This window comes from Littorina saxatilis, linkage group LG14, assembly GCF_037325665.1.
Source record: "Littorina saxatilis isolate snail1 linkage group LG14, US_GU_Lsax_2.0, whole genome shotgun sequence".
NCBI classification, from domain to species: domain Eukaryota; kingdom Metazoa; phylum Mollusca; class Gastropoda; order Littorinimorpha; family Littorinidae; genus Littorina; species Littorina saxatilis.
In genome coordinates, this window is record NC_090258.1 from 25,710,513 (window position 1) to 25,733,459 (window position 22,947).

The window sequence follows — 22,947 nt, forward strand, 5'->3', positions numbered from 1 at the left end:
ACAATGCGCTTGAAATGTGTAACTACTATGCTGAGCGACATCGGTAGAATTTGATGTTTTTCTACCTTCTTCTTTAAAAAAAAATTCAATTCGCGCGTGCGAGCATGTGTGGGAAAAGATTGTTAAATTTGGACCAAATTAAAAGGGACACAACTGTCCTCAAAGTTCGATGTCTTCTTTCTGTAATAAAATCTCACATTTATTTCCCTTGCTACAGACTTCCTTCTTTGAACTCAAAATTTCGATCAGCGAATTGTTCATGTCAGACAATAAGTGCAAGCCATGTAGACTGTTGACGTCATTATTTCACGTACCCGGAGGCAGTCCAAACTTAATTCGTAAAAAATCATTTCCAGTTTTTGACTCCTCGGTGCATAAAGTCAACTTGAAACTTGGTATTTTTTTTCAAACGCCTGAGGCATGACTGAAAGCCCTAGGGGCTCCGTGCACCTGGAGTTGACAGGTCCAGCTAACTTTAAAGAAAATATTGTTGTTAAACTTGGCCACACATGTCGGGGCGATCGAGGCCACTGGACTGGCCCAGTCAGTCGAGTCATAACAGTTATCGTGTCGGCATCTCCGGTGTGGGTACTAAACACCTAATTACGAACTTTCCTCGCCAGTTAATGCTCGTGACTTAATTGCATTTATTCATTTAATTTATTATTTGATGGATGTAATTTTTGTATCGTGCTTTCTCAAACGGCGTTATCCTCATAAGGTACGGTTACATATAACAAATCACATGATTGGTGAACCCTGACCTTGACCTCGTGCATACATGTGTATTTAGTGTTGAGTCGGAAACTTATCTCTCTCGTCATTTCAGCGTGAAACCATGTTTCTGACACCCAGGCTATCGTCTGCTTCTCGCCAGGTAAGAGAGTGCCTTTTACTATGCAATCAGCTGTTATTGGCCCAGCGACCAAGCGAGGCCATGCGGTTTGAAACAGCGCCGATCGCATGGTTCCAGATGGAAAGTTGCTCTGTTCGTGTATGCAGACGTGGAATCTTTTGTTGCATCATAACAGGCATTCAATGGCATATCTTGGTCTTTTCTCTGTTAATTTTTCCGTGCATTCGGGTTTTTGCAAGCGTGCACCTGTTTCGTTGATTCTATGCACAGAGATATAGATCTATGTCAAGGCTACGCAACACTAATCCGAAAGCACTGATGGGTAGGGAGGTGTTGTGGTTGAGGGTCGTTCTTTTTGACCGATTTTTTTTCCTTCTGTGCAGCATGTGTGAGTGTCAGTGTTTGAGAGACAGACAGAGATTTAAAACAAAGACTAACAATAAATTACACTAACACAGTAACAGGAATGCATTAAACCTCACAACCTGCCGATACAGTGCAGCATGTTTTGTATTCATCTTGACATTTACGCTTGCATTAACATTTGTAATGCTCAACATATCTCTTCCTTGCTTGCACTTTCAGATAGTGTATTTGCTAAGGAACAGAACGGTGCACAAATTTATCACAGTGAATGACATTGAAGAATGACATACAGCTCCATTCAAATTTTACTTAATTTGTCCATATGTCACGAATGATTTATTTGTGTGTCATAAAAGTCACAGTGGCAAGGGCTGAGAGAAGAGAGATTTTACTATGGGTGAGCATTGCATGCGTACATGTTTACCCAAGGTAAGATAAGGCCAACAAAAAAAATAGGTGTGGTTAAGGTAACATAGCCAAAACAAATAGGGTAGGAAGGTAGGCAATCACTTTTTTTTTTTTTACTTTTTTTTTATAATGTGTACAAATTAAACCTACTTGACAGGGAAATAAGTGTGCAACTCGAGCGCTTTCGCTTTCATTGCGTTTTCTGCACTCGGTTTTTTTTGTTGACAAATGTAAAAAGTCATAGGGTCGGCCCCTAAAAATAGGGTAGGTCGGGTTACCGTAACCACACCTATTTTTTTTTTAGGCCTAACCTGATCTTGTTCACTGACTGTGCAATATTTTATGAGAGCTTTGTATACTATGCAGAGTGCCCCTTGTATTAGGCACACACACACAACAGTTCCTCGTTTCCTATTCCCCGACGGCGACCAACCCTATTCTTTTCCTTCTGACCCCAGAACTTTTTATGAATCTTCAAAAAATATTTTTATTAAAAAGGGCAAAATTTGATTTTGCAGACTTTGCCAGGAGAATTTCTCTTCTCTGACTGATATCCAGGGAACAAAGACTCAAAGTTCGCAAGATTAGAACTAGACAATAAAAAGCCATTATTGCGACTGTAAATAGAAAATCAATCTTCAATCAAAGAAAAATACACAAAAAACAAGAGCTTGCCTACCGACCCTTCAGAAAACGACAGCTGTTTCTAAAATAAAGTTGTACACAGGTATTTATTTACCTTTATGCAGCTAAGAGTAAGACAGTCATAAAATCAGGTTGAACATAGTTCAGTGGGACAAGTGTGTTCAGAACAATTGTGAAGGAGCCTTTTGACTGGCAGCTAGGAGTCCAATGTAGAGGAGTGTGTTTACACAGAACTTAAAAAAAAAATCAATGTGATACAGTGCAACCCCCTTTTAAGACCACCGAAAATCTAAGATAATTGGGATATCTTTAATAAATAAAATCAAGGTCCTAAAAAGGGGGAAGTCTTAAACTGGGGGTCTTCAGGGGCGGATCACATCATTTTTAAGGGGTGGGGTTTCCAAATTTCTTTTAGGGACAATTCGAGGCCACGAAGCGTTCGAACCTCCTAGGGGAGTCCCGGGGCATCCCCCCCCCCCCCCCCCCCCAGGAAAATGTTGATAAAAGCAAGGAAAAGGGAGCAATTTGGTGCAATCTGAGCAAAGAAACTTCCCCCAATACACCTTCCAAAAAGTAAATTTTAGAAGACAAATTTGGATCAAAATAAGGTCAATTGACCGGTCTGGTGCAACCTGAGCTGACAAATTACTGAACTACTTTCCAAAACCGTCACTTAGAAGACAAAGGCCGGTTCCTAGGGGGGTCCGAGGCATACCCCTCCCCCCCCCCCCCCTCAGTAAAATGTGGATAAAAATCAAGGGAAATGGAGCAATCTGAGCCATCAGTTTTTCTTTATTTTCAAATTTATTTATTTCTTCTTTTTATATTTGTTCTCTTTTTTTTTAGGCTACGGGGGGGTTCGGAAAGCCCACCTGGATCTGCCACTGGTCTTTAAGGGGGAGTTTCCTTGTAGACATACATGTATACTCAGTGTACCCCCCCCCCCCCCCCCCCCCCCCCCCCCCCCCCCCCTCCCATATATAGACCTCAACACCTGAGAAATTCATGTCTTAAAAAGGAGGTACTTTTACAGAGGTAAGGAACAGGAAATCTTTTTTTTAAAGGGGAGGGAGGCTGAAAAAAGGTGGTACATTTACATGCCATTGGCATGTATGGGATTCTTCCGGTATATATGCCAGAAATCCGGATTCGATTACGGTCTTTTTTTTAATCTTTTTTGTTTGTTTTTGGTTCGGTTCAGGATGCATGACATTTTTCAGTCCCACCCATGCATTGGGTAAGGAACAGGAAATCTGAAATAATGTTTTTTTAAAGGGGAAGGAGAGCCTTAAAAAGGAGATCTCACTGTATAAGAACACGGGGGGGGGGGGGGGGGGGGGTGAGTGCATTCGGCCCGCACACAAAAAATGTTCGTTTAGGGTAACCCGACCGACCCTATTTTGTCCCGCCGACCCTAAGAAAAAAATGTCATTTCCCCCCCAAAGAAATAACAACAAACTTTTGGCCTATTTTGCGAATCAACCGAGACAAAGGGAAGTAACCTCCTTTGAACTCGACATCACACGTGACAGTTGCAATGGCGGCTTCGACTTCGAGCACCTGCTTTGCAATATATATGAAAAAAAAGAAAAAAACGTCTACCTACCAACCCTATTTTTGTTTGTTACATTACCCTAAACCAACATTTTTTTGGTGGCCTTAGGACACAGAGGGCCTAGGAGTAGAACACATAGAAATCACTCATCTTACGACCACACATCTGCATAACACTAATGTGTGTATCACTTTCATTGCAGACGGCACAGAGGTTGCAGAATGCGGCTGTCTTGCTGTCCAGAGCCGCGTCCACCGGTCAAGAGCCGCTGTCGGTCAGCGACCCGGAGATCTCTGAGATCATCACGAAGGAGAAGTTCCGTCAGACGCACGGCCTGGAGCTGATTGCATCAGAAGTGAGTTTCACAGATATGTATTATAATATTATGACAGTTTTGCTTGTCAATAAAAGATGGATCTGAACTAAATGTGCACTCTCTTTCCGTCTTTCTCTTTGAGTCTTTCTCTCTCCCTCCTCTTTCTGTCTCTCTCCCTCCTCTTTCTGTCTCTCTCCCTCCTCTTTCTGTCTCTCTCCCTCCTCTTTCTGTCTCTCTCCCTCCTCTTTCTGTCTCTCCTCTTTTCTTCCCCCTTTCTGTCTCTCCTCTTTTCTCCCTCTCTCTCTTTCTCTCTTTCTCGACCTCGCTCCCTCTGTTTACAAAGCCATACGAATTCAAGTCTGCGCAAGCTTTACTGACTATTTTGATCACATAGAGTGGAAGGCGGTCTTAAAATTTTCGAATACATTCACGTAGGTTATGATAGTATATTAGAGAAAACAGTGAGGGAGTCTTAAATTGGGGGGGGGGGGGGGTGTCTTAAAAGGGGAGTCCACTCTACTTGTACTGAAGCTTTTCCTGATGTGTGCTGCAGAACTTTGCCAGTCGTGGTGTGCAGGAGGCGTTGGGATCCTGTCTGACCAACAAGTATTCTGAAGGATACCCTGGAGCCAGGTACTGTAGCAGTTTTTGTGTGTGCGCATGCGCATGCTTGTGTGTGGACATGCATTTGTGTTTGAGAGAGATATACATATGTATATATATATATATGTGTGTGTGTGTAGCTCTGTATGCATGTGTGTGTGTTAAATAAGTAGGTGTATAAATGATTGATTTGTCCTGTGTGTAGCCATGTGTGTTTGTGTGGGAGATTTTGTTTGTTTGTTTGTTTGCTTAACGCCCAGCCGACCACGAAGGGCCATATCAGGGCGGTGCTGCTTTGACATATAACGTGCGCCACACACAAGACAGAAGTCGCAGCACAGGCTTCATGTCTCACCCAGTCACATTATTCTGACACCGGACCAACCAGTCCTAGCACTAACCCCATAATGCCAGACGCCAGGCGGAGCAGCCACTAGATTGCCAATTTTAAAGTCTTAGGTATGACCCGGCCGGGGTTCGAACCCACGACCTCCCGATCACGGGGCGGACGCCTTACCACTAGGCCAACCGTGCCGGTTTGTGTGGGAGAGAGAGAGGGGGATTTATATGTACACATTGTTGCTTTACTATCACTTTCAGAATGATACCCTAATTTTAATTTGTATGCTTTTGGTAATGTTTGGCATGAGGAGTCTGTCTCTTTCCTGTTCGGCATAACATGGGCGAAGTAAAAGTTCTTTGATTTTAATACCTCTCTCTTAACAAGAAATTTGAATTAGACCTGGATTATCTCAAATCCACTCTATCAAATTTGAATTAGACCTGGATTATCTCAAATCCACTCTATCAGTCTCACATATTTTATAGTAACAATGCGTTCATTACACTTTATTCATATGAAGTTCAAAGCATACCTCTAATATTTTATGCTCGGTTCTACTTGTAAATGTACATTTTTCTTGCAGGTACTACGGCGGCAATGTTTTCATCGACCAGATCGAAAGGCTCTGCCAGCAGAGGGCACTGGAAGCTTTCCGCCTCGACCCAGCGCAGTGGGGCGTCAACGTGCAACCGTACTCCGGCAGTCCCGCCAACTTTGCTGTGTTCACCGCTCTGCTAAAGCCGCACGAGCGTCTAATGGGGCTGGATCTACCCGACGGTGGACAGTAAGTGTGAGGAGGCGGGGGGGGGGGGGTGACACAGTTTGTGTGTGTGTGGCGGGGGAGGCGAGGGGGTTTGCAAAATGGGGGGGGGTGTACGTGTGCTGTGTTCATCGCACTGCTAAAGCCACACGACTGTCTGATGAGGCTGGATCTGTCTGACAGCGGACAGTGTGTGTGGGGGGAGGGGGGTCCTCCACAGTTTGTGTGTGTGTTGGACACATAGTGTGTGGGGGGAGGGGCAGGGCTCCCCAAAGTGCGCATCCCTGCGTCCTATACGCACTAGAAGCTGAAATCACGTACTAGAAATTCATGAAGGGGGTCCCAGGACGCACTAAATTTCCATTGTCGTGTGTCCCGTATACTCTTTTCAGACTGTAGTCGTCAGCTAAATCAAAGTGTAGGCACAAATTATGCCAGTTTCACGTGGGAACAAAGTGTACGAGTGTTGCATTTGACAAGGTTTTTGGTGAAGTGTCCTCCTCGAATGTTATGGTGATAAAAAAACCACTTCATATCAAATTATTTGCGATCACAGTGCGTCTTATGTACATAGGGGGTTTGGGAACCCGGGACTCTTGGGATCCTCTAAAACTTTGCTTAGGGGGTCCACATACCCTCTAAACATTAAAAGTGTGGGTCCCGAGACCCTTTAGGGTGGGCGCCCGTGGGGAGCCCTGAGGGGTACACAGTGTATGTGTATATATAGATCTATACCCCGAAATGTTAACGTGCCGTCATTCCTTACTTTTTACCATCCAGAAGAAGGCAGCGACAGTCTGTTGAAATATTGATTAAGAATGTACCAAGCCTGGTTACTCTTGTGTTCTGTTTTTGTTCAAATATTCCGGAAATGTTAAGTCAGCGATGAGAGATCCGTTCTTTCATTTCAAGAATCATGGTGCTTATTCAGTGTTGTGTTGTCGACAGCTTGACGCATGGCTTCATGACAGACACAAAGCGAGTGTCGGCCACGTCCGTCTACTTTGAGTCCATGCCCTACAGGCTTGACGTAAGTTGTGAAGTGAACAGTGTATGTCAAATGCAGGGTGGGTGTGTGTGTGTGGGGGGGGGTTTGTGGTGTGAGTGTAATGTGTGTTTGTGTATAATGTGTGTGTAATTTTGAGTCCATGCCCTACAGGCTTGACGTAAGTTGTGAAGTGAACAGTGTATGTCAAATGCAGGGTGGGTGTGTGTGTGTGGGGGGGGGTTTGTGGTGTGAGTGTAATGTGTGTTTGTGTATAATGTGTGTGTAATTTTGAGTCCATGCCCTACAGGCTTGACGTAAGTTGTGAAGTGAACAGTGTATGTCAAATGCAGGGTGGGTGTGTGTGTGTGTGTGGGGGGGGTGGGGGGGGGGTTGTGGTGTGAGTGTAATGTGTGTTTGTGTATAATGTGTGTGTAATTTTGAGTCCATGCCCTACAGGCTCGACGTAAGTTGTGAAGTGAACGGTGTATGTAAAATGGGGGGGGGCGGGGGGGGGGGGGGGGGTGTAATGTGTGTTTTTGTTAATTATGTGTGTGTGTAACATGTGTTTCTGTGTGTGGATGTATTTATTTTACACACATAAATTAATTGTATATATATATATGCTTTCAAGTCCATTTAACCTGTGTCATTTTATAGTGCTCTGTTCTTTGTGTTGCTTCGGGGGAAAAACATGGCTTTAAAGGGGTCGGGGATTTGTCTTGAAACATGGGGTCTCAAAGACGGGGGTGGGGGGGGGGGGGGGGGGGGGGGGGGGAGTTCTTCTGTACAACTAAGTATCTAATTTATAACATTTCTTATTTGTTTCACAGCCAAAGACAGGGTACATCGACTATGTGAAGCTACGTGAGACAGCCATTCTATTCAGACCCCGGCTGATCATTGCAGGAACGACAGCCTACTCAAGGCTACTAGACTACCAGGCGTATAGAGATGTGAGATTCTTGTGCTTACTTCATTTTATTTTGTACTTAATATTATCCCATGGCTGGTAAATTCAGGTAGCTTCCTCCCAGTGTGTGGCTTGAAAGAGTGTTACACGTATGAATGGATTACACATTAGAATTTCTGTCTTTGAGTCATGTGATGTCAGAGTCGGACAAAAACTTATATGAAGGCGGCTAGCCGAGACTACAAAAGAGTGCATTTTTGTGTGTGTTCAATTGTAAAAAATGAAAGGAATTCTAACTAAAAGCAATCGATATATGTAAATGTTATTTGTATTTTTGACCGAAATATGACACTTTACACCGATCTCAACAGTCATTGTGCACCTTCTCTTTCTCAAACACAGGCCAGCCAAGCCGATAACTTGGCAAAACAAACATTTCCTTGGCTCTTTCTATGAGTTTGTGAGAGATGGATTATTTTGTTCTCTTATAAATGAACATTTCTCGTGGCTCCACCAGGTATGTGACGAGGTGAAGGCGGTGATGCTGGCGGATATGTCTCACATCTCGGGGTTGGTGGCGGCCAACGTCATTCCCTCGCCCTTCGACTACGCTGACGTCGTCTCATCCACAACGCACAAAACTCTACGAGGTCCTAGGTAAAGATGAGGATCAGCTTCTGTGTCTCTACTTAACACTTTCTACCCCAGCTATGTTGACCAAGTTGTTTTTAGCCGAGACCAGCTGTGCTGCAGCAGGTCACTCAGAATTGTAGTAACTGTGTATCAACACGCTGGAATGCAGGCGTTAGATCGACGTTACAGGAAGTGACTGAAGCTAACAGTCTGAGCGGATATATCCGTACCTGGTCAGATAGAGCCATATGAGTGGGTACGGATATATTCGTACCTGGGAGACAATGAGTTAACTCTTTCTTTCCGGTCATTTACGCATTTTTATTTTATTTGACGCATTGTTCTGACCCGAGGCTGGTCGAATGCCTGATAGCTTTTACACGTGGGATATCTTCTGATGGAGCCAGGACATTTTGATAGATTTATATTTTGAATTAAATTACATATCTTATCCCAATTCACATATAACAATTTACTTCAGTTTAGTGCTAGAACGCTGAAAACTACGCTCCACCCTGGTAGGGGGGGAAGTAACCCTAAAAATAGAACAGCCTTGACGGTCACATGACAACGCCAGGTCAAGGTTACCTTGTTTTTTGTTTGTTTTATTACTTACTTGTTACTGGTGGATGATGATTTCAGGTCAGGCATCATCTTTTACCGTAAGGGGGTGAAGGGGGTGGACAAGAAGACAGGCAAAGAGATCATGTACGACTTTGAGAAGAAGATCAACAACGCCATTTTCCCCGGCCTGCAGGGGGGGCCCCACGAACACCAGATCGCTGCTGTGGCCGTGGCACTCAAAGAGGTGCGTGGAGATTACAATGTGGAAGTTAAATCCGGTGTTTCTGTGCAGAGACTTTGCTGTTGGGTCAATGTTGGCTGTCAGACGTCATTATTGACTGTTAGAGGTCATTATTTTGCAGACTTAGTATGAGCTGAACAGTGATTCCATCAGCCAACAAATAGCACATACAACTGTTTTGTGTATGTGTGTGCGTGCGAGCGTGCATGTTTCTGTTGTGGGTTTTTTAATCCATGCACACCGTTTTGTCTCTGTAGGGGCAAACTCTCACACTTAGATGTATTTATGATTTTTATTTGGTATAGCAGACTGAATCAAACAGAACTCTTTTTTTGTGTAAAGTGATCTCTTCTTTCCATGCAGGCGTTGAGACCAGAATACAAAGAGTACCAGCAACAAGTCCTGAAGAACGCCAAGGCCCTCAGTGACGCTCTCATCAAGCGGGGATACAAAGTTGTGTCAGGTAACCTCACCCCTGTGGAACTTTCTTCTTCATCTTCAGCGTTCCAGAAATTCTGGTGACGTGTGAGCTCGTTTGCCCATTTGGGTTCCCCACACTAAACTCTGAGAGCATAGTCAGCTTCACTCCGCTTTCGTTTGGGAGGCATGCTGGGTATTTTCGTGTTCCATAACCCACCGAACTCCGACATGAATTACAGGATCTTTTCCGTGCGCACTTGGTCTTGTGCTTGCGTGTACACACGAAGGGGGTTAAGTCACTTGCAGGTCTGCACATAAGTTGACCTGGGAGATCGGAAAAATCTTCACTCTTAACCCACCAGGCAGCAGCAACCGGGATTCGAACTCACGACCTCCCGATAAGGAGGCCGACGTCTTGCCACTGCGCCACTTCGCCCGTCGCCTGTGGAACATTTTAGACAATGGGAAGGGTGGCGGGGATGTAGCTCAGTCGGTAGCGCGCTGGATTTGTATCCAGTTGGCCGCTGTCAGCGTGAGTTCGTCCCCACGTTCGGCGAGAGATTTATTTCTCAGAGTCAACTTTGTGTGCAGACTCTCCTCGGTGTCCGAACACCCCCGTGTTTACACGCAAGCACAAGACCAAGTGCGCACGAAAAAGATCCTGTAATCCATGTCAGAGTTCGGTGGGTTATAGAAACACGAAAATACCCAGCATGCTTCCTCCGAAAACGGCGTATGGCTGCCTAAATGGCGGGGTAAAAAACGGTCATATACGTAAAATTCCACTCGTGCAAAAAACACGAGTGTATGTGGGAGTTTCAGCCCACGAACGCAGAAGAAGAAGAAGAAGACAATGGGAAGGACGACACACAGACTAAATATTATTATTATTATTGTGATCATTTTTATGCGCCTAATCTAGATATAGCCCTAGGCGCTTACATATTAATTTCTGCCGTTTGAAATGGAATTTTTTTTTTACAGACAGACAGACAAACAGACATTTTTTACACACAATACAGGGGTCGACACTAACTTATTTGGCCTGGGGCCACACTGGCCCCAGAGATGGAAATTGCTGGGGCGGAAAACAAAAATCTGGGGCCCACTCTTATTAAAAAAAAATTAATAATAAAAAACACAAGAAAAGTGAAAAAGAGTGTACAGTACTGTACACGGCTGTTTCTTTCAGCCTGCCTGCCCACACTCAGTTTCCCGAAACTTTCCCTGCTGCCAGCGAGCGCTGATAAGCGCAGCGACAGCCCAGGCTGGAGTTCTAAAATTACCACAGCCTGGGAAAGCGATAACAGCGGTTGTGTGGCACAGGCATACCACAGCTGGGAAAACGTGTACTTTTTGTTTGTTACCTTTACTTATAGTCTCGTTTGTGTGGCTATTGCAAAACGGACACCAGCTGAGAGAGGACATTCTGACCTACACATCGATGCCAAACACGATGTGAATGGTTTTCAAGAGTCTGCACCACAGAGAGTTTGAATAAAGAGGAAAAATCAGGGCTGAGTCGTGTGTTTGATTGTGTGTGTGAGACATGCAACATTTAAACAACAATAGAGATCGAACTATAGTTCTCACAACAAGGAAACATACATGCTGACAAAGTTTAGCATGCCTTGAATAAGAACAACTGACCTGTATTTAGGCATCCTGATGGGGGGTAGTTGTAGCGGGGCTCAGAAATAGGTCACTGACACGCTATTAGCTTGCCGAGGGGAGGAAGGTACATGTATAACGGTATTCCACAGGCACTCGCTTAGCCCACTCAGATTACAGTGCAGGGATCACAGAGTTCCACTCATGTCAGATCGACACAGTTGTCACAATAGCACGTTTGTTGATATTACACAGATTATTGAGTTCACGAAGCATTATGCTGGGTGACACTGGCAGAGTCTGCCTGCGTGCGTGCGGGTCTTTTCTTTCCACGTGCACCTTTGGCTGGTCGCCCCCCTTTGCCCTGCTGTTGAAAACGAAAACACACTGAGCACCCAGTGACGCTAAGGTTTGAATTAAAATCAATCCAGATTGAATTTGATAACTGGATGTCGTTGTGTACATTCTGATTCATCTCAGTTGATAAGAAGTTAGTTGACTGCATTCTTCCCATCCGACTGAAGCAGCTTTTACACATTGTTTTGGATCTTCTTCAATTTTCTGTCCATAGCACTGGTTAATGTCTTGAATGTAGTTTCTGCACTTTATTGCTTTCCAAGGGTCGTCGTACCGTTTTCTCGCTCTACAGCCACATATTCTGCAGATACGATGTAGTCTCTCTTCGTGTACATCTCTAGTATGTAGACGATCTTCCATTGCTACCCGTTATATCTTACGTGTCACGCTCACGCTTGTAACTTTCTCACACTATTAACACACACGTGAAAAACATATTAACTGTCAAGTTTTTCTTCTTTTTCTTTCCTTCTTTGATTCCTTCTTTATTTCAACAAAAGTTGGTCTCCAAAACAAAAGAAGTAATAGCTAGCACAGACCAGAACAAACCGTTTGTTGCACGTTTGTTGATTAAAATCAACAACGAAATGAACGAATAAAACTACACTGGCATACCTTGATATTCAACACTACACAAAAATTAAAGTAAATCTTCTCAAATGCTGTTTTGAACAGTCTACAATCCATGAACAACTCAGTAAATATAATCCGCGGAACTGAATGTTGAAGCAAGTGTATCCTTTATTCTAACTGCATGGTGTGAACATCTCCCTGGGGGTATCTTATCTTGGCCAAGCAGTCTACACATTCCATTTAAGCTGACTCACATTACTCAAGCCCCCCCCCCCATTCGCCTCAATTAGCTGTGCGAGTGTCTGGCATCGGTCACAGGGTACCGTTATACCTTTCACCCCTCGGCTAGCTAGTAGCGTGTCAGTGACCTATTTCTGAGCCAGTGACCTATTTCTGAGCCCCGCTACAACTACCCCCCATCAGGATGCCTAAATACAGGTCAGTTGTTCTTATTCAAGGCATGCTAAACTTTGTCAGCATGTATGTTTCCTTGTTGTGAGAACTATAGTTCGATCTCTATTGTTGTTTAAATGTTGCATGTCTCACACACACAATCAAACACACGACTCAGCCCTGATTTTTCCTCTTTATTCAAACTCTCTGTGGTGCAGACTCTTGAAAACCATTCACATCGTGTTTGGCATCGATGTGTAGGTCAGAATGTCCTCTCTCAGCTGGTGTCCGTTTTGCAATAGCCACACAAACGAGACGATAAGTAAAGGTAACAAACAAAAAGTACACGTTTTCCCAGCTGTGATATGCCTGTGCCACACAACCGCTGTTATCAATTTCCAACGCTGTGGTAATTTTAGAACTCTGGCTTGGGCTGTCGCTGCGCTTATCACGCTCGCTGGCAGCAGGGAAAGTTTCGGGAAACTGAGTGTGCGGCCTGAAACAGGCGTGTGTACCCCATGATCGGCATCAACGTATCTAGTTGTTCTTTTACTTCATATTGATGAAAAAGGTATATAACATTACCTTCAGAATCCCCACTTTTTCCAAGTGGTTCTCCGCCATAAGATCTACACGGGCGGCAATGCATTGTCTGTTTTTCTTTCCACCATTTGACATTGAAATTACGACAGCGCTTCGCGCTTTTGGCTGCATCGGTCTCCTTTTTTCGTTTCTCTCCACCCTGTTCTTCATCTTCATTTCCATGTCTTTTTACACCAGGGATGTGTCGCCACATTTTGCGTTTGGCATTTGAAGGCGATACTTATCTCTCACGCTAAAGAGCACAATCTGGGAGTCATTTCCCTTGCGGCATTGTCCTTCGACGATTTCAATGGGTTTTTTTTCTTGACTGTGGCATTAATCGTAACGCAAATTTCAGTGACGACTTTGACTGGCGATTTTTCGTGATTGGCTCTGGCATTAGAATTTTCGGTTTGTCATTGTTGGAATTTATCCTGGGGCGGAGTGGGCCCCAGGCTTCGGCAATGTTTGGGGCGGAACACAAAACTCTGGGGCGTTCCGCCCCCCGCCCCCGCTAGTGTCGAACCCTGCAATATATAACGCATTCACATCGGCCAGTAAAGCTCAGTAGCCTATTAGGCGAGCATTCACCTTTCACGGCCTTTATTCCAAGTCAAACGGGTATTTGGTGGACATTTTTATCTATGCCTATACAATTTTGCCAGGAAAGACCCTTTTGTCAATCGTGGGATCTTTAACGTGCACACCCCAATGTAGTGTACACGAAGGGACCTCGGTTTTTCGTCTCATCCGAAAGACTAGCACTTGAACCCACCACCTAGGTTAGGAAAGGGGGGAGAAAATTGCGGCCTGACCCAGGGTCGAACACGCAACCTCTCGCTTCCGAGCGCAAGTGCGTTACCACTCGGCCACCCAGTCCCCATATATAGTATGGCTTCCTACATTTGCGGGCAAAACAAAGTCACAAACGTAAAAACACACTCTTGCAAAAGCACGATTGTACATGGGGGTTGCAGGCTATGAACCCAGAAGAAAAAATGCAAGGATTAAACATTGGATTTTCCTTCTTTGAGTAATGTGACGTAAGAGTCCGACAAAAACTGTTTTTGCATCCCTGAGCCTCTTGCTAATTCATTACGTTGTGTTGTGTTGTACCACCAGGGGGCACTGACAATCACCTGGTGCTGGTGGATCTGAAGCCGCAAGGAACGGACGGAGCGCGTGTGGAGCGAGTGTTAGAGCTGGGCTACATCACCGTCAACAAGAACACCTGCGCCGGTGACAAGAGCGCCATGATACCTGGGGGTCTGAGATTAGGTGAGTGTGCGTGTGTGTGTGTGTGTGTGTGTGTGTGTGTGTGGACCGTGTGTTAAATAACCGTCAACAAGAACACCTGTGCCGGTGACAAGAGTGCCATGGTACCTGGGGGTCTGAGACTAGGTGAGTGTCACCAATGTAGGCATGAGATTTTGACGTGAATTAACAAATTTCCTTTTTACTTTCAAAGCTCCAGTGGAAATGCTTTTGTGTTCTTGTTAGACAAAATCTGCTCTAAAATGTAAATGTGTGTGTGTGTGTGTGTGTGTGTGTGTGTGTGTGTGTGTGTGTGTGTGTGTGTGTGTGTGTGTGTGTGTGTGTGTGTGTGTGTGTGTGAGATTGTGTATGTGTGATTGTGTGTGTGTGTGTGTGTGTGTGTGTGAATGATTGTGTGTGTGTGATTGTGTGTGTGTGATTGTGTGTGTTTGTGTCTGACTGCATGTGAGCTTGTGTTTGGCAGGCGAAGGGACTGAGTTAGAAGTGTATGATCAAGGCAATCACAGCGAAAATTGATCTCCAATGGACATTTGTTTGCAGTGTGCACTGCAGCACTTGGCATGACACACATTTTTCACTGTAATTGCCGGGATTTGCACACTCAGTCGCAAGGTTTGCCTCGTTTTTTCTATGAGGCGTAACTCTTCCTCTTCCCACCAATCCCAGACAGAGTTATTTCAGGAAATCGTCTATTGCTCATGTTGTTGTGATGTTTCTTTTTACCCAGGTACCCCAGCGCTGACTACTCGTGGCTTCAAGGAGGCTGACTTCGAGACAGTTGTGGAGCTTCTGGACAAAGGAGTGAAGATCGCTCAGAATGTCATGAAACAGACAAGTGAGTTGTCTTCCTTACATTTTGTGGTTCTATCTTGCAGTCTACAAATGTTTTGCTGATTTTACCTGGTCCGTTTTATAGTTTGCTTGTTGTCTTCAGTGTTTAGTTGCTTTTAGATTAGTGACTACATTATGTGCTGTATTCTTTCTACAAGAGCAAAAACAGGTCTTAACCCTTAGGCTGGTTGTCGCGACATATGTCGCGCTACTTTACATATACTGTCACCTGGTTGTCACGACATATGTCGCGCTACTGGCTCAGTCTGTTTGGTCGGTTCCGATTACCTCCCATGGATGCAAAAACCTATATGACCGTTTTGCTTTATTTTTCTCTCTGTTTCACCAGTGGCTATGTAACATTGTGTTACAGAATTGCACCAGTGTAAGGGTTAAAAGGAGTGGGGAGGGTAGGGGGAGGGGTCCAGTCTACAACTTATTCTTTTTCGACTTCATCGTTCATGGGCTGAAATTCTCACGTTTAATCATGTTCTTGCAGGAGTGGGTTTTTACGTGCATGACTGTTTTTACCCCGCCATTCAGGCAGCCATACTCCGCTTTCGGGGGGTAATATAACTTATACCTACTGCATTATGTCTGTTTTCAGAGACATTGAAAGACTTATAACCTACCAACCGCATTATGTCTGTCTTCAGAGACACTGAAAGACTTATAACCTACCAATCGCATTATGTCTGTTTTCAGAGACACTGAAAGATTTATAACCTACCAACTGCATTTTATCTGTTTTCAGAGACACTGAAAGACTTATAACCTACCAACTGCATTTTATCTGTTTTCAGAGACACTGAAAGAGTTCAAAGCCTACTTGGTAGAGAGCAACGACGCGCATTCCCAACTTGACGCGCTGAAGGCCGAGGTACAGGCGTTCTCCAAGGACTTCTCCATGCCTGGGCTTGAGGACAGATAAAAGACATGAATCTCTACGCCCCGATCTCTACGGTCTCCCGTCTCAACATATCCACCTTGGAAAGATCTGCAGCGTTTCGCATCTGTTCTCAGCAGACTACGAATGTTTACAGTGGAATCCCCCTTTTACGACTTTCAGAAATCTGAGAAAATCAGGTCTTCTTCTTCTTCTTCTTCTTCTTCTCGTTCGTTAGAAAATCTGGTCTTAAAAGTGAGGGAGACTTAAAATGGAGGTACATTTACAGAGGCTATGAACAGAAAATGTGAGAAAGGAGGGTCTTTAACCCCTTCACTGCCACAGTATAACAGCATTTTGGTATTGCTGTGTGCCAGGGCAAAATTTCGCTTTCTTCGGTAGGTTCACTAATCTGTTCACTGCTCGATCATTTATTGAGATATCTCTTAGATCTTTGGCATGTGTTTTGCTTATACCCTTGGCTATTATGCGATGACATGATCATTGGACTTTGTTTGTGATTGTTATAGTAAAAATTGATATAATGACCATTTTTGTCAAAAATTACAGTTTCCGGACTTACACACACACATTGCAGCATGTAAAACCACACAAAACACTGCTAAAACTGGTGTCACATCAGGTACTCACATTACAGCCCATAAAAGTATTCTTCTGTGTGGTAATCCATAAATCACTTCTTGTAGAGCTTCCAGAACACTGTATCGCTTGAAAACAGGTCTACGAGTTGAGGTCCGACTTTCGGCCGCCATTGTGAATTCTATCTATGGTTCTACATTTCTAACAAAGTTTTCAACACGTGGTACTAACTTATCCGAACGGTCAATGGGAAAGAACTGTGTTTAGAACCCCATACAAGAACTTGGACAGTGGTTACCTCCCATTTAGTTTTCAGAAATGTCCTGAAATGTTGCTGACGCAAATCCCCCGTACTAGGTACGGTTATGGGCGTACGGCAAACCGAAAATGACCACGTACCTAGTACGGGGTGGGCAGTGAAGGGGTTAAGAAAGAGGTCTTAAATGGTGGTTCCACTGTATCTTCAGCATTCATTCATATCCGTGTGAACGAGAATGTCAACCATGGCAGATGTATTCAGGCTCTACACAGAATGAGAGTCTTCCTCTACTTGATCACATACCCAAAATGAACAGCCTTACTGCATTCTCCTGCAATTTTTTGCTGAATGAATTTCGCTCGAGTCTGTTACAAAATTGATTTGAAAAATTATTCTCAATCTGCACAGAAGGATGAGGACAAGGATAAGATTTGATACAGTCCTGTGAGGTTACCCTCATGGACATTTGGGCTGCTTTCTCCCTGGGGAGAGCGAGCTGCCATACAGTATACGGCGCTACCCATATTTTTCTTTTTTTCCCTGCATGCGTGTATTCATGTTCCCAAGCCCTGAGACTTTCGCTGTGAACTTGGGTCCTTTATCGTACGCATGCGTGCACACGGGGGTGTTCGGCCACCGAGGAGAGTCTGCACAAAGTTGACGCTGGGAAATAAATCCCTCGCCGAACGTGGGGATCGAACCCACGCTGATAGCGACAACTGGTTTTGAAGCCAGCGCCGCTACCGACTGAGCTATTTCCCCGCCATGGAATGGAACCAGGCTGTTGGGGGGCCCCGGTAGCTCAGGTGGTAGAGCACTGGACTTGTGATCGAAAGGTCGCTGGTTCGAATCCGGGCCGGGACGGACACAGGTCAACCTTATGTGCAGACCCAGAGACGGTATCCATCTCCCACCCCCGTGTCACCACAGTGGCACGTAAAAGACCTCGGTCATTCTGCCATAAGTGCAGATGGCTGATACCACCTAAACACGCATACACTTGTGTATCTCATCTAAAGTCGGGTTAAAACCCGGGAACATGCCCCTAATGGCTTTGCCGTGAGGGCGTAAAACTTGAATTTCTCTCACCAGGCTGTGGAATTTGGGTGTGTGTTTAAGTGGAGGGATGTTCTCGTCTCCTGTAAAAGCCTGGGCAGATATGACGTAGCTGACATGGTAGGTTACTTAAGAAGCAACATATCTTTTGTTTAGTTTGCTTTGGTCGAGTCGAGTGTTGCGTTTGGGGCATGAATTTGTTTTACTTTGTCTGAAGTGTATCAAATTTTTATTAATTTAATTTGTTGATATTTTTCTTTTTGCTGGAGTTTTCCGTACAAGTTTTTTTTCTTCTCACGTTTGTCTGTCTGGTGCTCTTTGTCCCATCTCATCGTGTTAATGTAGTTGTTGTTTTTGTTTATTCTCTGTGTAGTTTTTTGGGGAGTTGATTTTTTTTTTTTTTTTTTTTTTTTTTTTATATGTGCGCGTGTAGTTGGGTCTTGTTTTTGGTGTTTTGTTGTTGTTGTTGATGGGTTGGGTTGTTTTTGTTTATGGTTTGTTTGGGGGAGAGTAGGAAGTGTTGAACACTAAAGACTGTTGTTTACCTTTTCGATCTATCCAGCTGAGAAGTCTTCCGAGATTTTCATTTCAGTTACATCACAGCTAACCAACCACCAAGTTCAAAGCCGTATGTTTTCCATGTACTGTCAGTGTTGTGTTCCAGTTCTCAGCCATCGTCCAGTGTTTTGAACCGAGTGAATCGAATAAACTTTGATGGGTTAATATTATTAGAAATGAAAGACAATAGCCTGTGTGGTTTGCATTTAAAGTGAAATTATACTGTGTGGCTTGCTTGTAAACGGACATTTTACTGTTGTGACCGGCTTATAAAATGATGTAGTTCTGCGTGATTTATCTGTAAAATGTAAGACTTAAAGATACACTTAGACTGTTAAAGATACACTTAGACTGTATACACTTAGACTGTATACACTTAGACTGTTAAAGATACACTTAGACTGTTAAAGATACACTTAGACTATGAAAGATACACTTAGACTGAAAGATACACTCAGACTGTTAAAGATACACTTAGACTGTAAAAGATACACTTAGACTGTAAAAGATACACTCTACAGCCAAGTAGAGGAAGCTCTAACACCATGTAAAAGCTTAGGTAGATCTTTAGTGGTGAAAATGATTGCACAAACGAGAAGGAATGTACATGTATTTTAAAGGAGATGTGATCCAGTGAGGCCTAACCTTGAAATGACGTTGTCTCATGATGCTTGAATTGCCTGTGGAATGATGTTATTCTGTTTGGCTTGTGAAATGACTTTATTGGATTTAGATTCTCATGTACACTTTCTAGGTAACCCTGTAGTAACAATGTTTGTATTTGTGTGTGTATTGGTAAAAACAAGTCATGATCTGAGGGCTGGTTCTTGTGTATGACTGTATATGTAAGTGTTAGTTAGAGTGCCTTGGAGAATGAGGAACATATGAGCTTGCGGTGATTATCCTTTTTTTGAGGATGAAAGTCGCCTGCTTATTTCAATGCTGGTTATTCTCTCAGGTGTCGAAAGACTGGTTTGGCATAACTCTCACTTACTCTTGCTGCACATGTTGTATGTATTTAGAGCGCTTACTTCCCTTTGTTTCTCAGATCAGTTATTGCATTTGGCTTGCACATTTTGTGCAGAAAAGGTTTCAATGATGATTGCTTTTCAATACTTTGTGCCATTTATGAAAAAAAAATTACGGTTTTCATTTTTTTAAAAATTTTTTTTAGAGAATGCATGCCACTTTTTCTTTTCTCGATCCACACCCGATATTCTTTCTGCACGCCAGCCTTAAAATGGCAAGGCCTTTTATCAACGCTGTCATAACTTCTTGTCTCCCACAAGTCTTGGTATTCGGCATCAATCACGACAGCTCACGTGCTAATCACCTGAACTCAGAATCTGATTTTATCTCAAAATGTTCACTCTTGCTTACGTGTGAAGGAAGAGAGAGAGAGAAAGGGAGAGAGACGTTGTGTGTGAGATTGTGAGTGCGAGTTTGAGAGAGAGATAGACAGAGAGAGAGCGAGAGAGATAGTTTGTATGTGTGTGGGTGTGCGTTTCTTCTTCTTCTTCTTCTGCGTTCGTGGGCTGAAACTCCCACGTACACTCGTGTTTTTTGCATGAGTGGAATTTTACGTGTATGACCGTTTTTTACTCCCGCAGTGGGGCACTGCGGTTATGAAATTAAAAGCCCCTCCTGTTTTTGGAACCGCAGGAGCTTTCTAGTTTGCTGTTAGGTAGATTTTTGGTTCCTCTTTCCTGTCATGCTCTCTTTTTCTTCATGAATTCTTTTCCTTTTTCTGCCTTCTTGCTCATTCACCTGTATTTTTTCCAAAAATCTCTTCTCTTGCCGCTTGTCTCGCGATTCATGTATAGTTTAATCTGTTAGTGTTCTGATGTAAGTCCAGCAGTAGATAGGTTAAGCCTATTTTAACATACTGGAAACTGGTAATCTTCCAGTAGGTATTAATTTAGTTTTACTAAAGCCTGCTGGGACACAAGTAATGGGTTAGTGCATTTGTAAACAGGAATCGCTTGACAAGTGGCCCCCTTCATCCCCCCCTTCCTCGTCCTGATATGGCTCTGCGTAGTCGGCTGGACGTTAAGCAACAAATAAACAAACAAACAAACAAACCGTTTTTTACCCCGCCATTTAGGCAGCCATACGCCGTTTTCGGAGGAAGCATGCTGGGTATTTTTGTGTTTCTATAACCCACCGAACTCTGACATGGATTACAGGATCTTTTTCGTGCGCACTAGGTTTTGTGCTTGCGTGTACACACGGGGGGGTGTTCGGACGACGTGGGGACGAACTCACGCTGACAGCGGCCAACTGGATACAAATCCAGCGCGCTACCGACTGAGCTACATCCCCGCCCCGGGTGTGCGTTTGAGAAAGAGAGAGATTTTGTGTGTGTTTGTGTAAAAGGGTATGTGTGGGATGGGGGTGGTTTGGGAGTCAGAGGTGTGTGTGTGTGTGTGTGTGTGTGTGTGTGTGTGCGCGCGCGCGTGCGTGCGTGTGTGCGTGTGTGTGTGGTGTGTGTGTGTGGTTGTGTGTGTGTGTGTGTGTGTGTGTATGTGTGTGTGCACAAGCACAAACTTACACACTTTACTGTCACAGAAGAAATCATTATTAAAATAGCTGAATAAGTAGAAAATGGAGAAGGAATGTATATGTTTTAGCGGAAGGGAGTAGATGTGATTGGAAGATATATTGTGTAATTGTGTAGCTATGGGTGACAGTGTGTAGCTATGGGTGACAGTGTGTAGCTATGGGTGACAGTGTGTAGCTATGGGTGACAGTGTGTAGCTATGGGTGACAGTGTATAGCTATGGGTGACAGTGTGTAGCTATGGGTGACAGTGTGTAGCTATGGGTGACAGTGTGTAGCTATGGGTGACAAGTGTGTAGCTATGGGTGACAGTGTATAGCTATGGGTGACAGTGTGTAGCTATGGGTGACAGTGTGTAGCTATGGGTGACAGTGTGTAGCTATGGGTGACAGTGTGTAGCTATGGGTGACAGTGTGTAGCTATGGGTGACAGTGTGTAGCTATGGGTGACAGTGTGTAGCTATGGGTGACAGTGTGTACCTTTGTATTCATGGTGGTTGATTTACTGTTCAGTTATTTTACCAAAGTATTATCACTCTGCCTTAAATCAGTCTGAATGTTTTTAAAATGATTGGGGGAAAAAAAATGGTTTAAAGTCATGTTGTCGGGGAAAAAAGTGTTCTTGAAATTTGCTTTGTATGTATATACACTTGTATGGTACATTTGTAATTGTTTTTGTGTATGCTTCTCTTTTACTTACTTAAAGATTTTAGAACCACATATTTTTAGTGTGAGTGTATACAACGGTGTGTATGTATGTTTAGCTCACCTTTTTTTGTTTCTGTCTCATTTTGATTAATTAAGAGAAACGATAAAAGCACAGACTTTCCTGTCAGTTCGGCTCTTCATATTAGATCTGGTCACGATGTTACATGGGATCACAAGATCCCTCATTAGGACACATACCAAAACTCATCACCCTGACTGCTTCCTCGAGAGAGTTGGAATTTTGTATGCATAATGTCTTGAATTTCATTTTTGAATTTATGTCATGGAAAACGACTGCACAAGAAGCAGTCCGGGCGTTGGTTGTTGGTATGGGTCCATGTGGAGGGATGGTCTTATCTCATGTAAAACCGAGGTCCCTTCGTGTACACTACATTGGGGTGTGCACGTTAAAGATCCCACGATTGACAAAAGGGTCTTTCCTGGCAAAATTGTATTGGCATAGATAAAAATGTCCACCAAAATACCCGTGTGACTTGGAATAATAGGCCGTGAAAAGTAGGATATGCGCCGAAATGGCTGCGATCTGCTGGTCGATGTGAATGCGTGATGTATTGTGTAAAAAAATTCCATCTCACACGGCATAAATAAATCCCTGAGCCTTGAATATGTGCGCGATATAAATTGCCAAAAAAAATTTAAAAAATCCCTGCGCCCACGAAATACGCGCGATATAAGCCTCATATTGATTGATTTATTGATAAAAGTCTGGTCAGATCTGAGGTAGTAAGCAGAACTGTTTTCACAGGAAGGCCTGTGTCATGTACAGTGGAACCCACCTTTAAAGACCCCTAACAATCTGAGAAAATCGGGTCTTAAAAAGGAGGAACTTGTCTTCTTCTTCTTCTTCTCGTTCGCTGTTAGATCGTCAGTCCGGACTGCAGGGCGAAACGTGCTGTCCTCTCCAAGTCCTCTCTGTGGCCGTATAGCTTCTTTTGTAGCGCTGTCTCCTCTGACCACATGGTGTCCCTCAGGGAGTCTTATAATGGGGATAGATTTACACAGGTTATGAACAGAACATCTGAAAAATCAAGGTCTTAAAAGGGGGGGGGAGGTCATAAAAGGGGGGGGGTC

The 22,947-nt window shown here is 43.9% G+C and overlaps 1 protein-coding gene across 1 annotated transcript; it reads left to right on the forward strand.

The window, feature by feature from the left end:
• The first annotated feature begins 782 nt into the window (after nucleotides 1-782).
• On the forward strand, nucleotides 783-22,923 carry LOC138947427 (serine hydroxymethyltransferase, mitochondrial-like). The gene is made up of 12 exons (XM_070318896.1): nucleotides 783-877; nucleotides 4,033-4,185; nucleotides 4,700-4,779; nucleotides 5,676-5,876; nucleotides 6,801-6,882; nucleotides 7,671-7,793; nucleotides 8,268-8,407; nucleotides 9,026-9,191; nucleotides 9,552-9,651; nucleotides 14,247-14,402; nucleotides 15,127-15,234; nucleotides 16,034-22,923. The coding sequence occupies exons 1-12, from the start codon at nucleotides 839-841 to the stop codon at nucleotides 16,159-16,161; spliced, it is 1,476 nt and encodes a 491-aa protein (XP_070174997.1). The 5' UTR covers nucleotides 783-838; the 3' UTR covers nucleotides 16,162-22,923.
• Nucleotides 22,924-22,947: the final 24 nt, after the last annotated feature.